Below are 15215 nucleotides of genomic sequence, written 5' to 3' on the forward strand. Positions count from 1 at the left end.
GAGCCTGTATCCCAGTTGGCTATTGGGTAAAAAGATGAAGTAAAATATGGAAATGCATCTCTGAATAATTTTGATATACTGAAGACCTTCTGCAAAGCCTTTCACAAAAAATCAAGATAAAAATAAATGCATAAAATAAATCATACTTTATAAATTGTCTGAATCATCTTTCTATTCAATTTAAAGCTATTAGGTCCCCATTCTGAAACACTGGCATCACTGAAGAAACAAAACAATCAGCCAGCTTTGGGTCGCTGTTTTGCCCGTCGGCTGTATTTATTATGAGGTGGACTGTTTTCTGTCAAAACTGTCTGGTTTGTACCCTCTTGGAAGACACCGCTGGCGCCAAAGGATTTATTCAGCGATGGTGAAGATAAACCCCTTGTCCAGTATTTAGTTTACGACTCTTTAAAAGCATTCTTTGTCAGTGGGGGAGGTTTGTGACAAGAAACCAATCAGACACAGAGAATGGCTTAGGACCCACCTTCCCTGTATATTCCATTTGTGTTAATATCATAAACAGAATGATATTATGACCCAACCTCACGCTACACACACAATTTATTTTTTATTTTATTTTTTAAAATATGGAGTGGAGAGGAGGGCTATAGTGCAAAATTATTGACCCGAGGGAAGACTATTGTTACCGATAGGGGGCTATAGTGCCCGAAGCTGGAGGTAACAATAGTCTTCCCCAGGGGCATTTAATTATACACCAATTGCTGAGTCCGCAGTACATAATTAATATATGACTCAGTGAAAATAATGAGTGGCAATGTTGGATAGTAATTATGACTTTATATACTGTAAAGCTATAAATATTTGCGAGCATGAGTTTTTCACATATGAATAAAAGAAACGTAAACATTGTTGGCGCGAATATCTTAGTATTGTACATATAATGAAGTAATATACCACTACCAGTGTAACAGGTCGCCAACATTTCTGGAGCAAAATAGGGTTTATGGTGTGATTCGCCAAATATTGATGTCGCAAATAATTATGGCTTTATAGTATTTTATTTAAATATAACTGATACAACAAGTAAATAACTAAATAAATAACAGAAAAAGCTGTTCTCTCGTAGTACTTTCATCATCTTCAAGAGTGGAGGTGGAGGGCATTCCTTTGAAAAGGGACAGGACTGACAGTGATATGAACCAATCACATGACAAAACTTAGGATGTCTGCACCGGTTGTGTAAGGTCAGTATGAGGTAAATGCTCAGGGAAAGTGGAGAAGCGTGTATTGTGTGTAGACTATACAGGTTAGAAAGCTGCCAGGTATGTAGGCTAAATAAATATGTTTTATATATAGTTTATTGTTATAGTAATTTATGTTTTGAAGTAGTGCACTATATACTATTTTTGAAAAAAAGACCCTTTGGTATTTTTACAAACAAATAAAATGTTGATACAATTTTGTATGTACAGAGACCTGTTACAAAATAGTTACTAGTGAAATGTTTATTTTATTTGTTTTATTTAAGTTTCTTGTTTTGTACTGCTCCTTTTTTTTAAAAAAAGAATAAATAAATAAATAAAAATTGAGTTTTATACGATCATTTGTCTTTCATTATATTACAGCTGTTTAAAAAGCTACCGGTAAAAATGACTGGTTTGGCGCTTCTAGGTAGTTCGAAATTCCAGCGCTTCTAATGTTAACCAAATCACAGGCCAGAATTTCCAAGCACTGACTCATTCACATTCATGAGAGAGAGAGAGAGAGAGAGAGAGAGAGAGAGAGAGCGAGAGAGCGAGAGAGCGAGAGAGCGAGAGAGCGAGAGAGAGAAGGTTTATCCCATTGGGAGGGGGATACTTACATCTCTTACAAACAGATGAAGACTATGCTGTACTAGTATTTTCTGCTGAATAGGTGTAGAATTTGGCTTTAAAATGAAAGGGACACCAGTCTTTCAGTTTTTGCTACATTTTATTGAGCTGTGAAAGACTTAAATACATGACAACGTTACAATCTTGGAAAACAAAACCAAATACTGTTTGCTACAGCATACAGGATTTACTGTTAACTGTGAGACACGAGCAAGAACAAAAATATTAAAAATGTAATTTCAAGGCTTCTGCAGATTCCTACCACACAGAAAACAAAACCCTGCATACACACTGTACCCTTAATTATTTCAGTTAAAGTTAATGTAATCCTTTAAAAAACAGATTAAATTCCTGCTTGTTTGTGTTTAATGACATAGTTAATTTCTTTCATAGGAAGCATTCTCTCACAGGAAAGCAAGCTGATAAATGTCCAGTTCTCTCCCTCCTTCATCTCATTATAATCACAATCATCTCATAATCACAAATACAGAGCTGTCCAAGTAAAGGAGGGGAGTGCAGGGGGCCATTAAGTCACTGGACATGTGAGAGAGAAATAAAATAATAATAAAAAAAAAAGATAATTTTGTTTTAGGATGTCTTCAGGACGTTCTCTTTGGAATGTTTTGCGTGTTTAGCGTTTGTAGCCAAATTCATCAGCATCGTCGGCACGGAAGTCTCCATAGCGCCACAGGTTCAGCTAAAGAAAATTAAAATATACAAATAAATTAACATCCTATGCTTTTTGTGAGTGGTTATTTTCAGCAATAAAAAAATGAGCTTTGTGAATCACTGTATTGAAAGTAAATATTAGCAAATATTGCCTTTAAACCCCTTTCTTATTAAGTTTGCCTCACAAGCTGAAATAGCTAACGCCGCCCAATAATTGGCTGCGTTATTCTGTTTATAAATCCAAGCTTTGTCAGAAATCTTTCTTAACAAATACACACCATGCCCATTGGTCTTTAACACAAAGTGTACCAGGATAAAAAAAAAAAAAAAAGTTTAGACTTGACTATAATCAAACTAATTACTTTAGGGCATTTTCACACCTAGTTCATTTGACCGTTTGATGTGGATTGAAGTGCGGTTCGGGTTGCTTGGAGTGATCACTTAATGGTGGTCTCAGTTCTCTTGGAAGTGGACTCGTACGTTTGCCAGTTTGGTCCATTTCAACATTTTGTAATGTGAAACCAAACTTATTCCAGTTCACTTGATAACAAACCGCTCCAAACAGTAAAGCAAATCGTGGAAGCGACTTACTACTTCAGCAAGCACCAAGGAAAGTCAGGAAAAATATGAAATGACAATTGAATTTAGTACAGGTATTGCATCTGGCTTTATTATAATTGTGTCATATACACTCGCAGGGAAAACAAAGCGGTACTGTCTGTACAGACAGTGGTAACTGTTGCATTTGTGATACTCCGCCTAAGTTTAGTAAACCAGCTCCTGTTGCATCTGTACCTCACCACACATACAACATTCACAACAAGCTATTGCTATTATTATTATTATTATTATTATTATTATTATTATTATTATTCATAAACAGTTAAATTGCAATTGGTCGAATGTGCAATATGTAAATCTTTTTCATAATCATGATCAGTGGTCCAGATAAGCTGCGTACCTGATGTTTTTACACATTAAAAAATACAAAATACACACTAAATTTTAGTTTAAATGCGTAAAAATACGCATAGCAATTGTTGCACAGCTTGTCTGCCTCCCCTAAAATTTCCACCAACAACTACATAACCCAGAATACAATGTCTTCAGTTACTAGGAAACTGTACACAAGAAAAACCAGCCCAACAAACATTATCCAATCACTGGCTAGCCCTGTTGTTTCTGCAGCCAATCAAAGTAAGAAGAAACTCGAAGCTACACAGGTTGAAGCGTAAACACCCCAGTCCAGCTACGAATCCAAAACGGAACCATTGCCGGAGGCAACCGCTAAAAAAAGGTGCCTATAAAATAAACAAACTGTTTTAGAACTTAATGTATTTCCTTATTATATTTATCTAAAGTTTTAACATGTTCACAGAGTTTAAAATAACATTAAATTTGCAGTGTGTACAGTATTTAAGTCAAGATTACTCATGACTCAAGGTAATATTGCATTTTACCCCCTGAAAATACATTTTATTCTCTCAGTGTTAAATTAGAGGGTAAGTTACTCCCAGACCCCAAAGTATATCTGGAGCGCTGATCATAATTGTCTCTGACATTTCCTCTAAAAGAACAGTGTTTTTCTGACAAATACTCTCTTTTGGAATGTTACGTTTCTTTGGCAATGATTTGATGTTGTGAGCATCAAATAAGCTAAAAGAACACGGACAACAGCACAGCCACATGATGTAAAGTATTCCCATGTTGGGCATGACGGAAAGTTTTTCCAGAGAGCATATCCGCACTGGTAAATCGGCAAAAGAGCCGAATGCGTTTGGAAAAGTGAAATGTGAAACCAACAGAACTCTAGTCTGGATGAAGCTGCAAGTGAACCAAACAAACATTTTAATACACTTTAAAATAACTCAAATTTGCTTGAATTTTTCTGATGTGAAACGAACCGAAGCAAACCTGAAAAAAATGAGTTTGTTGGCTAGTGAACCACAATTCAAATCACTTGCAAGTGAACTAGGTGTGAAAATCTCCTTACTGTTGCTGTAAAAAGACTACTGTACACGACAGCAACAGTAAGTAAAGAGTTTGTTTTAGGCATGAGACAGTGTTCTGTACTACTTGAATACTGACACTCATCTACCAGAGTCTCACAAGGGCTTGGGAACTAGGATTAGTGGAAACAGCAGGTTACACATTATGGAAACTGGTCAGTTCAAGACTAGTGTAGATAGTGCCTAAAGCTCTTGCATATTAAGTGACCTGACTCAAAAGGGCCAATTATAAATACATTATAAAATTATAGACATTACAGATTTTCAGGATTACATAATTTTCACTCTTAACCTAGAACTGGAAAAAAATAGCAACATTTAAAATGAACAGAGACAAAAGCCTCATAATCAACTTTGTTCTCACGCATTTAATAGTTTCAGACCAGTAATATTCTCTCATCCAGACCTTTTGAATGGTCTTATACTACTGAGAAACAGATCTGTAGAGAACTTACCCTGGCAGCCTTTGCAGATTCCTGTGCAATCAGGTACTCTTTGACCTGTGGGAGAGAGACAGCAGAATAGATGGTTTACAGCCAGAAGCAACAACACATGACCATGAGCTTTAGCATCTTAAGTTACAGCAAGAACAAAACAACTTTTATTAAAACGATTTAAATAAATAAGCACTTGATTAAAAACAGTTGCTGGTTTATTCTCAGTCAGCAAATTGCTGCACTTGCAGAGTAGGTTTTATGTGCCTGTAGAGCAATTATATTCCTCTGCTCTCTTATCAAAACTTGAAATTTCCACATTTATAAATTGTTAATTCATCAACACCAGAAATAAATGGACTAAAACTTCATGCAGGCCAATAGCCAGACTGAGTCAGTTATCACAACTACTGTACTCTGCATTGTATTCTACATACTGTCTTAGCCAAAAACAGAACAGTATCACACTAAACTACCTACAAAAACTAAACAAAGTTGATGTCTGTGTTCATAGAGCAATGAATCTCGACAGGTAGCAATAGTATATCGTGGATACAGATGGCACAGCATGTTTTTAGGTGCTCAATGTGACCACAATTTTTTCCACAATGGCAAGCATCCTTGGGATGATGACACCCCATCATTCTACATAACTTTCTGTAGAGACTCACCCATAAATATCAAAGCACACAATGATGCTACATTTATAAATACTAAAAGTCTGCCTCAACTGAAATCGAAAATGTTTGTAATTTAATGTATTTATTACGTTTCTTTTAGTATGTCTAAATTTCTGTAGAAACTGTCAAGTGCAACAACAAAGAAAAGCATATATTCAGCCAGAGGCCACTGGCATTTCATTGGGAAGACTGTCTCTATTTACAAATATTTACAAGGGATATCTTGGTAGCAGAGAGAAGTTACAGTGCATATATACCAATGCAAATGCAATAAACCAACCACATTTACAGAAATGTCAACAAACCCTTACAAAGGTTCATACGGCCTGTAAAATTTGGAAATACACGGCTAAAGCATGTAGATCTCAGACAGCATGCATTAGTATACACGTCCACTGTTTTCAAAAGACATCCATTTTAACACCATACTTTCGGTATATTCACACAACAGGTTTCAAAGCTCTTTTCAAGTGCTCTGGCTTTTCTGTTCCGTACTACATCATGGATCGTTATAGCTGTGTTACCTGTTTGACAATGTGGGCAATAATCCTTACACTATCAGTGCACTAGAGCAGACATTTTGAAAAGAGCTTTGAAACAGATTTTAAAGTTAAGTGTAAAAAGTTGTCAGGATGTTCACAATGAAAAGAAAAATTGCAGGTATGTTATTTAAATAGTTAATTCTTGTAAGCTTGCAGAGACATACTTTGAAATACAAACACAGTATGAATCATGTTTATTTTAAATTAAGATACAATAAACCCTATACATAACAATCATTGTCAGTCTCATAGGCAAAGAAACACCACACACACAAGTTATTTAACCATTTTATTCTATTGATTGGCATTTAGGTACCAAACGCTATTTGTATGCCGCATTAAGTTTGCCACTATTGGTCGTCCGTAAAGTAAATATATGCCAGGTGCTCAATTGTCTGTTATATTGTCATGGCTTAAATTCAAGGAAATCAAACAGCCGCTGGTACAACATTTGGATTATACCCCATTACATTTTTTAATGAATAAATTGCTCACATATTTGTGTGTTTTCCCTAGTACAAAGAAAGCCTATAACATCACTATATATTCAGGTAAGATTATAATTGCTAGCAACCACTAATGCTGAAAATGTTTGTAAACATTGCCAAAGGGTACCTTCTTTCCAATCTCAAAGCTACAGCAGTTTAACTACAAAAATAACTGGGAGTATAGACCTCTGCCCTGCGCCCCCCGCCCCCGCCCTGCCCCCGCCTGCCAAAAAAGACACTCAAATATCATTTAACATTCAAGACCCCACCCCCACAAAAAAGTGAATTCAGCTACCTTCAAATGACAAGTTTTGATTTAATCAGAGATTCTCTCCATTAGGTATGCATTGAAATGGAGCACAATCAGTTTAATCTTTTCGACTTTCAGTAGGAAAGATAGGTTGACAATATGATAAATGGATTTTAGGAGGCAGAATCCATATTAAAAGCAGTACATGTCTCATAACTCCTATTGAGAACAAATGACAGCACAGACAAGAAATTAACACTTATTTATTAAGAGAGCGCTGTTTTTCTAAAATGCAACTGCTGAAATAAGAGTTTGCAAGATGTGGTACATATACTAAATCTTACAAGAAAAAAATAGTAATAAGCTGAAGAACCTGTGAATTATAATTCACATTCAAGCACATTAACATGGCATAATCAAACCCAATTCAGAACAAAAGCCTTGCAGCAGTACCTACCGTATATATATATTATATATATATATATATATATATATATATATATATATATTATATATATATATACATACATACATATACATACATACATACATACATACATACATACAGTACTGTGCAGAAGTTTTAGGCAGGTGTGAAAAAATGCTGTAAAGTAAGAATGCTTTCAAAAATAGACATGTTAATAGTTTATATTTATCAATTAACAAAATGCAAAGTGAGTGAACAGGAGGAAAATCTACATCAAATCAATATTTGGTGTGACCACCCTTTGCCTTCAACAGCATCAATTCTTCTAGGTACACTTGCACACAGTTTTTGAAGGAACTCGGCAGGTAGGTTGGCCCAAACATCTTGGAGAACTAGCCACAGTTCTTCTGTGGATTTAGGCAGCCTCAGTTGCTTCTCTCTCTTCATGTAATCCCAGACAGAATCGATGATGTTGAGATCAGGGCTCTGTGGGGGCCATACCATCACTTCCAGGACTCCTTGTTCTTCTTTACGCTGAAGATAGTTCTTAATGACTTTCGCTGTATGTTTGGGGTCGTTGTCATGCTGCAGAATAAATTTGGGGCCAATCAGATGCCTCCCTGATGGTATTGCATGATGGATAAGTATCTGCCTATACTTCTCAGCATTGAGGAGACCATTAATTCTGACCAAATCTCCAACTCCATTTGCAGAAATGCAGCCCCAAACTTGCAAGGAACCTCCACCATGCTTCACTGTTGCCTGCAGACACTCATTTGTGTACCGCTCTCCAGCCCTTCAGCGAACAAACTGCCTTCTGATACAGCCAAATATTTCAAATTTTGACTCATCAGTCCAGAGCACCTGCTGCCATTTTTCTGCACCCCAGTTCCTGTGTTTTCGTGCATAGTTGAGTCGCTTGGCCTTGTTTCCACATCGGAGGTATGGCTTTTTGGCCGCAAGTCTTCCATGAAGGCCACTTCTGACCAGACTTCTCCGGACAGTAGATGGGTGTACCAGGGTCCCACTGTTTTCTGCCAATTCTGAGCTGATGGCACTGCTGGACATCTTCCGATTGCGAAGGGAAGTAAGCATGATGTGTCTTTCATCTGCTACAGTAAGTTTCCTTGGCCGACCACTGCGTCTACGGTCCTCAACGTCCCCAACAATGATAATAAAACTGTGATAGCTAACCCAGGTTAAATACCTGTGAAATCGAAAAGGCATTACTGGAAAAGAAAGAATATATCACTGCACTAGAGCAAAGGCTTTAATACCATCTATAATAATAATAATAATAATAATAATAATAATAATTTCCCCATTGCGCTAAAAAAGTTTAACTCTTCAGGATATCAACACTGCGAGTACACTGTGCATGTTAATTTTATACAATACATGCTCTTTTTATGAAACCTCACATTTACAGTACACAACACAGAATAAAAGGTGGAGGGCAAATTACCTCTCACACACCAGTCTCATCCGAATTCAAGTGAATTGTACTTTAAACCCTTTAATGTTGTGAAACCATCTTCACAAGAATAATCCATTGCGATAGAACCTTTTCAAAGCATTCCTGCAGAAGTCAGCATTGCTCATTTGCTCCATTAGCAAATGAAGCCAGCAGCTTATAACTGGATGCCTATTTAATTTATAGTGTGTTAAAAATTCTTTCATACTCACCCAACAGGACTGCATGCTGCCGACCAGCAATAGGTTTGTTTTATGTACCATATACTACGGATATGATCTAAAAAAGGACTGTGACCTGATGCACTACCAGTGTACTGGCACGTCAAGGCTAAAGCAAGCGGTTTTCTGACAGTGTAAATATTTTTGTCTTAAGCTCATTATAAAAATCAATGAATGAACAGTATTTCCTAAAATGGAACTTAATCTGCCAAACAAAATGTATATTTGGCTACAAGGATGGCATTAGGTCTGAAGCGGTGTTCTTGGTGGGGATTAATCATTGTTTGATGTGTACTCTGATGATTCAATATTCATATGACTGCTTCAGCTTTTGTTAGAAGGATTAATGGACCACCTTTTACTTGCATTTGTGAATTCACACTATTCAGTATTTAAAAGGACTGGGATATACATTTGATTCACTTCCTTTATATCAGCACCCACAAGCTGCTTGACAGCACCCATGTTTGCTTCACTTCAGTCCAGTAAGTCCTTCACTGCAGTACCCATTTGCTACATCCCTACATACTTAATCCTATGCCTCAGCCCATCAAATTCCTTTATTGTACTGCAATGCTTTACTGCAAACATTATCTATCACAGCAGGGCCCAGCTACTTAATTACTTATCGTCGCTCAGATCAGAAATGACTACATCTGTACCCCTGAAAGCATCCCCAAAACGAAAAGAAAAACACATTGTCAATGAAAATGCTGCTTTTACCTATTTAACATGTACTGAAGGTCAATATCTTCATATACCAAAACAAAAATAGCATTCTGAATGACTAATTACATGAATTTATATAACTGAAGAATACAGTTTGAACATAGTGCAATAGGACTGTTTTTACATGCTGTGTGGATTTATCCAAGTTAACATTTTTTTGCATCCTGACTAATGAGAGCAAACGTGATCAGTTTTCCGTTTATATTAAAGAAGGTCAGAGCTCTAAAATCATAGCAAGAAGAGAGTAGGAAAGTATATTGGACAATCAAAAGCAAGAGGCTGAATTATACAGGCTGACCTGGATGTTAAATTAAACCTCGTCACAGCTGATAATGTTCAGAACTACTTGCACAAAATGGTACAAACAGCAGTTCTTAACAGTTGTCGGTATATAATTTAAATAGATTGTTCAAAATGAGCTCTGCAAGAACCCCCTGAGGCCCATCTTACCAAATACCTTTTAAATATAAGTTCTAAGAAATAGGAAATGCATAAAAGCTTGTTTGATTAGACCAGTTTGCTTGAATAAGGGCATCATTCTGTCACTAAAAGCTTAATGCATATGCTTTTAGACTGCTTTTTAGTCTCTTATTGGCTTAGAAAATGTTTTGGATTAGGTAACAATCTAGGAAAAACAAGTAGAGTGGCTTTTTTTTCTTCCATGGGTAAACTTGACTTACAGAAGTAATGTTAGCCCTGTATCTACCGACAGATGGAATTTGTTTACACAGATATTTATACCAATGCCAGGTCTGTTGTGAACAGGAACACCCAGTATGAGTCACAATATAAGATACTGCCCCACTTACAACTCACACAGACACATATGCTCAAGAGAATACTCTCATTTGGAATAACCTCATCAATAATGTATATTCCATTTGCCCTTAGAGATCCAGAGTAATAATCTGAATTTCCATAACAGAGAGGGGGTCAAACAACAAACGACTGAATTGTCTGCCTGATTTTTACCCAATGGACCTCAGAGGACCTAGATGACTTGTCAACAAACTGAACGTTGGAATGACACGTGCCAGTCAGAACATTTTACTGGCCTAAATAGCCTTCCTACGGTTAATACTAAGAATCGGAACCTGGCTTGTTAATTAGGTTTTGAGCCATCACCAAAGAGAAACGGTAACATTTTAGAGAGCTGTGGGCAGCATGATTGGACTTGACAGGAGCCATTGAAAAGTAGTGATAAGGACCAAAGGCACACAGACTGTTTGTGTGAATGGTGCAAAGCCACAGCCATCCATCCATCCATCCATCTATCCACACACACACACACAAATGCCCTTTAGCTGTGTAGAAAGAAAAGTAAGCACAGTGAAGAAAATTCTGTGGATGATTGTCAAAAAATAAATGTTTATTACAAGATTACGGGATCACAGCAAAGTAGCCAAGATGGAAAATGTATGGTGCCGATTGAAGCAAGGCGAACATTTTTAGCAGTTTATATTTTAACAGTAGTTGCACGTAGCTTATACACTACAAATACAAAGCAAATATGCGTGTACAACCTACAGAAACAAACGCACTGTGCACAACAATTGCACAAACCGCTTCATTTTACAAAACAAAGTGCAAACAGAAACTAAAAAAAAACCTAAGTCACCGTGCATAAGGGCGTCTGTCAAGCAAATACAAACAAAACAAGCTATGATCCTGCTGCCTTCAAAACAAAACTTAAAGCTTATTACTGTCCTGAGAATACCTTGTTTCCAGCTAAATATGGCTACTCGTTTTCACTGCATTCTCTCAGGTACAGCTAACCAAATTTTGAAAACCAGATACCTTCAAATTATTAGTAAATTGTAACATCATGTATGCCACTGACCTGCTAGGTCAATGTACATACTAGTACAAGTATAACTCTGACATCAATCATGAAGTCGGTATTTGTTTGATCCCATTGCCATAGTAACCAAATGCACGGCTCTGATAAAAGTATGACTTTACAGTGTAAAATGCTATAAGGAAAATAAAATGCATATTTTTCATGGTAAATTGCAAGCTGAAAAGAACTTTTTTTTTGCTTACAAAACCAGCTCTCAGCTCACCAACAACCGCCATTGCTACAGTACCCATTCCAAACATTGATTTTTCACAGTTCCCAAAATATTTAAGATGGAAAACCATCTATAGACGGAACACTCCCACACTTGCAGACAGTTAATTTATTTGTTAATGTAGATAAACCAAAAAAAGAATTTTACTCATCATTTTACATGTATGACTGTTCAGATACAAGATGCTTGAAAGCTAAATTAAGATTTAGCCTATTTTGCAGAACACGTGTTACTGTTGACTACTGTAAGCACCCACATCACTACAATATCCATAAACAAAATAAACGTGTTTTTTTAAATTCAGTCGTCGCCAACGGTTTTCTCCCCAATTTGGAATGACCAATTATCATTGACCAGACCTATAGTGCCGGAGGACAACACAGATCTGAATGGCTCCACTGCAGACCCGCAGGCGCCCTATCAGCCACAGGGGTCGCTGGAGCACGGTGAACCGTGGATTGCCCTGCCGATCTAAGCCCTCCCTCGGCCAATTGTGCACCGCTCCCTAGGAACTCCCGGTCACGGTCAGCAGTGACATAGCCTGGATTCCAACCTGCGATCTCCAGGCTGTAGGGCGCATCCTGCACTCCACGCAGAGCGCCTTTACTGGATGTGCCACTCGGGAGCCCGAGTGTGTCTTTTAAATACACATTTTAACAGCGGCAAGTTCTGGTACATAATGTACTTTATTTAATAACTAGGGCTTGTGTTTGTACTTTTCAAGGCAATGAAAATCAAGTAAACTTAAGGCAAAAATCCTAAAATGCTCGTGTTCGGCAGTTGTGTGAGTCTGTTCTCTGAAATACTGTAGGTCAGCGACAGATTCCTACAGTGTTTGCTGACCCAAGCAAGAAAAGCAGAAAGAACAAAGCTGTTTGTCAACTACTGTACAAAAGACCACAATTGCTCCTTATGGGGGAAAAACAGGCCGAAGCAAAATCTGTTTGAGGGTTATCATCTGGAAGGGATATAGTATATTTCATAATTATACCATACATACAGATAACCGACTTGCAAAAGCACCGCCTGGAGACTTAAACTCTGGGATGATGCACTTAACCAGCGTTATCAAGAAACACTTAAAACAAAATAAAAAAAAAAATACAGGTCTACTTCAAGGTAGCAGCTTCCATCAAATATCTGAAACCATCTGGAGAAATGCTGTTTCAACATTTTCTCATTTTCCCCACTTAAAAATGTTTCTCCCAGGGCTGGAGACATTCACCGTTTATTCACAACAAAAAACACTTAACTGTTTTTGGATACAACATTTTGAAGCTATGGCACACATGTCCACAAATGTACAGTTTTCCATTCATACAGAAGCTTAACTGAAAAATAATTAAAATGTCTCTGAAACTCAAAGGACCTGGATAAAACCGGGTCCCCATCACCAGAAACTAGAAAGAATATCCAACACAACTTCAGTTCTAGTTTGTTATTGACTAACCTAAATCTCTCGTAATTTTAACTTATCACGTATTACTTAAAATAAGGCAGTTGAGACCCGACCACCCCCACCCAGTGTAACAGTGTTACATTATATCGATTATATTCTAAATGGGAAATAGTAAAATGGTTTTCATATATTCATAGGAAGTTACTTATTTATTTTGACATTGCATCCCCACTTATGTGGAGTAGAAATGCATTGCAAAAAGGACAAAGGCTGAGAAACTAATTTCTGTTCAAAGAGTCAACAATTGTTTGCAGTGTAATGTCTTTAGACATCAGTAGCCAACATCTTGCAGATGAATCGATCCTGTGCTGGCCTTGGTTTTCTAGGGCTTCATTCTATCTGTCACAGGGCCTTTATCAAAATAAACAAGACAACACCTATAAAACCACAAGTACTTAAATAGAAAGCGCTACATTTTGAAATGGATCATTTCATGAATAGCAGTAAATAATCTGTGGCTAGAAAAATGAGAATGTTTACACACATTTTATAAAAATGAATATATATATATATATATATTATATATATACATATATACACACACACTTAAAAAAAAAATCCTTAATATAAAAACTCTTTGCCAAATAAAAATGTCATCTTGGCATCACGGGATTCTTGCAAGAGCAAATAATGGTTTAAAGAATGTCACAGTTTAATGGGAGTAATTATTGTACAAATAGCCCATCTTTCCTTATCTCTAGAATTTATAACATTGCTTTTGAGTTCCCAGTTAAATTTGCATAATGTGAAAGCAAGCAAGCTGCTTTGTAATATTATACATTTCAGGCCTCCCAAAACACTAAACTGAGTTTTATATGCACAATACCACTGGGACTGACAAGTAGTATTAATATATTTTCTGTATGCATAACTAGTATGGTTAACATCGTAATTAAAAAAAAAAAAAAAAAAAAAAAAAAGAAAAAAACACAACATTAGGCAGATACAAACCATGTTTCCCATTTAAGTACTAATAATATGATGTCATGCTGGACTGACCAACATATGTTCATATTAATTTAAATGGAAGTATTAATGCTCTACTTTCAATTACACAGTTACAAGCCAGCATTATCATTTTTGGGAGACACTGTCTTTTGGGAGTTCTAAGCTTTTAAAAATCCCAGAATCCTCAGTATGGTGGATCCGGCATTGGATGTCCCTATTTGTGCACAGGCTAGCAGAAACCAAATGCCCTTCTATAAACAGCAACAAGCCACATTCTGTTAAAACATTTACTATATTAAGGTGTCACGTAAGGCATTTTCTGAATACATATGTTGATGCATTTTCCACAGCACATTCCCAAGAATTGAGAAAATACTTCAGACAGGTGTTTTTTTTCACTTCAACAGAACCCAACAATGTCAGCATTAACATAATTTACCAAAAAGGGATACAGTACTGTGGTGCTTAACAGTATAGGTCTTTGGTAAACGATTAAATTACTGTTCTGTTTCTGTGTAATTGCCCTTGAGGGGACCTCAATAGCCAATGCCTGACTTGTGGTGACCCCACACTTTCTGAACTTACAGAACAACATTTCCTAGTGTCAGATATCAATGAATACCCAACAGCATCATATATTACCCCATCTTCATGGCAGCACATGGAAAGGCCATCCATCTTCCATTAGGAAAAATACTTTTCACCTATTCATTAAATCAAGCTTGGAACATACCTGGGTGTTCCCAATATGTCTTTGCTTTTGAAATAGTAACAATTGTGACCAATTAGAGAAGCTCTTCTCTCTCTCTCTCTCTCTCTCTCTCTCTCTGTGTTAGATTAGAAGTAGAAGTACATGCTTCAGCAATGATGCATTGCTTTTTTGAATGACACTTATTTTTGGGAGCTGATATAATCAGTTTTACTCCAAGGAAACATTTAGGACTGGTATATCAAACATTTTTTTTAATGTGTTTATTTAAT

General features: G+C 36.7%; 1 protein-coding gene across 1 annotated transcript in view; it reads right to left on the minus strand.

Annotated features, from left to right (window-relative positions):
* Window positions 1-1913: 1913 nt before the first annotated feature.
* The window catches only part of LOC117415557 (staphylococcal nuclease domain-containing protein 1), a 186814-nt gene continuing 173512 nt past the window's right edge, over window positions 1914-15215 (minus strand). The window contains exons 23-24 of the mRNA XM_034026068.3: window positions 4966-5010; window positions 1914-2529 (exon numbers count right to left, since the gene is read on the minus strand). Coding sequence (XP_033881959.1) covers window positions 2464-2529; window positions 4966-5010 — 111 coding nt within the window. The 3' untranslated portion in view covers window positions 1914-2463. The remainder of the gene's footprint in view (window positions 2530-4965; window positions 5011-15215) is intronic.

The sequence above is a fragment of the Acipenser ruthenus genome, chromosome 7 (genome assembly GCF_902713425.1).
Source record: "Acipenser ruthenus chromosome 7, fAciRut3.2 maternal haplotype, whole genome shotgun sequence".
NCBI lineage: Eukaryota > Metazoa > Chordata > Actinopteri > Acipenseriformes > Acipenseridae > Acipenser > Acipenser ruthenus.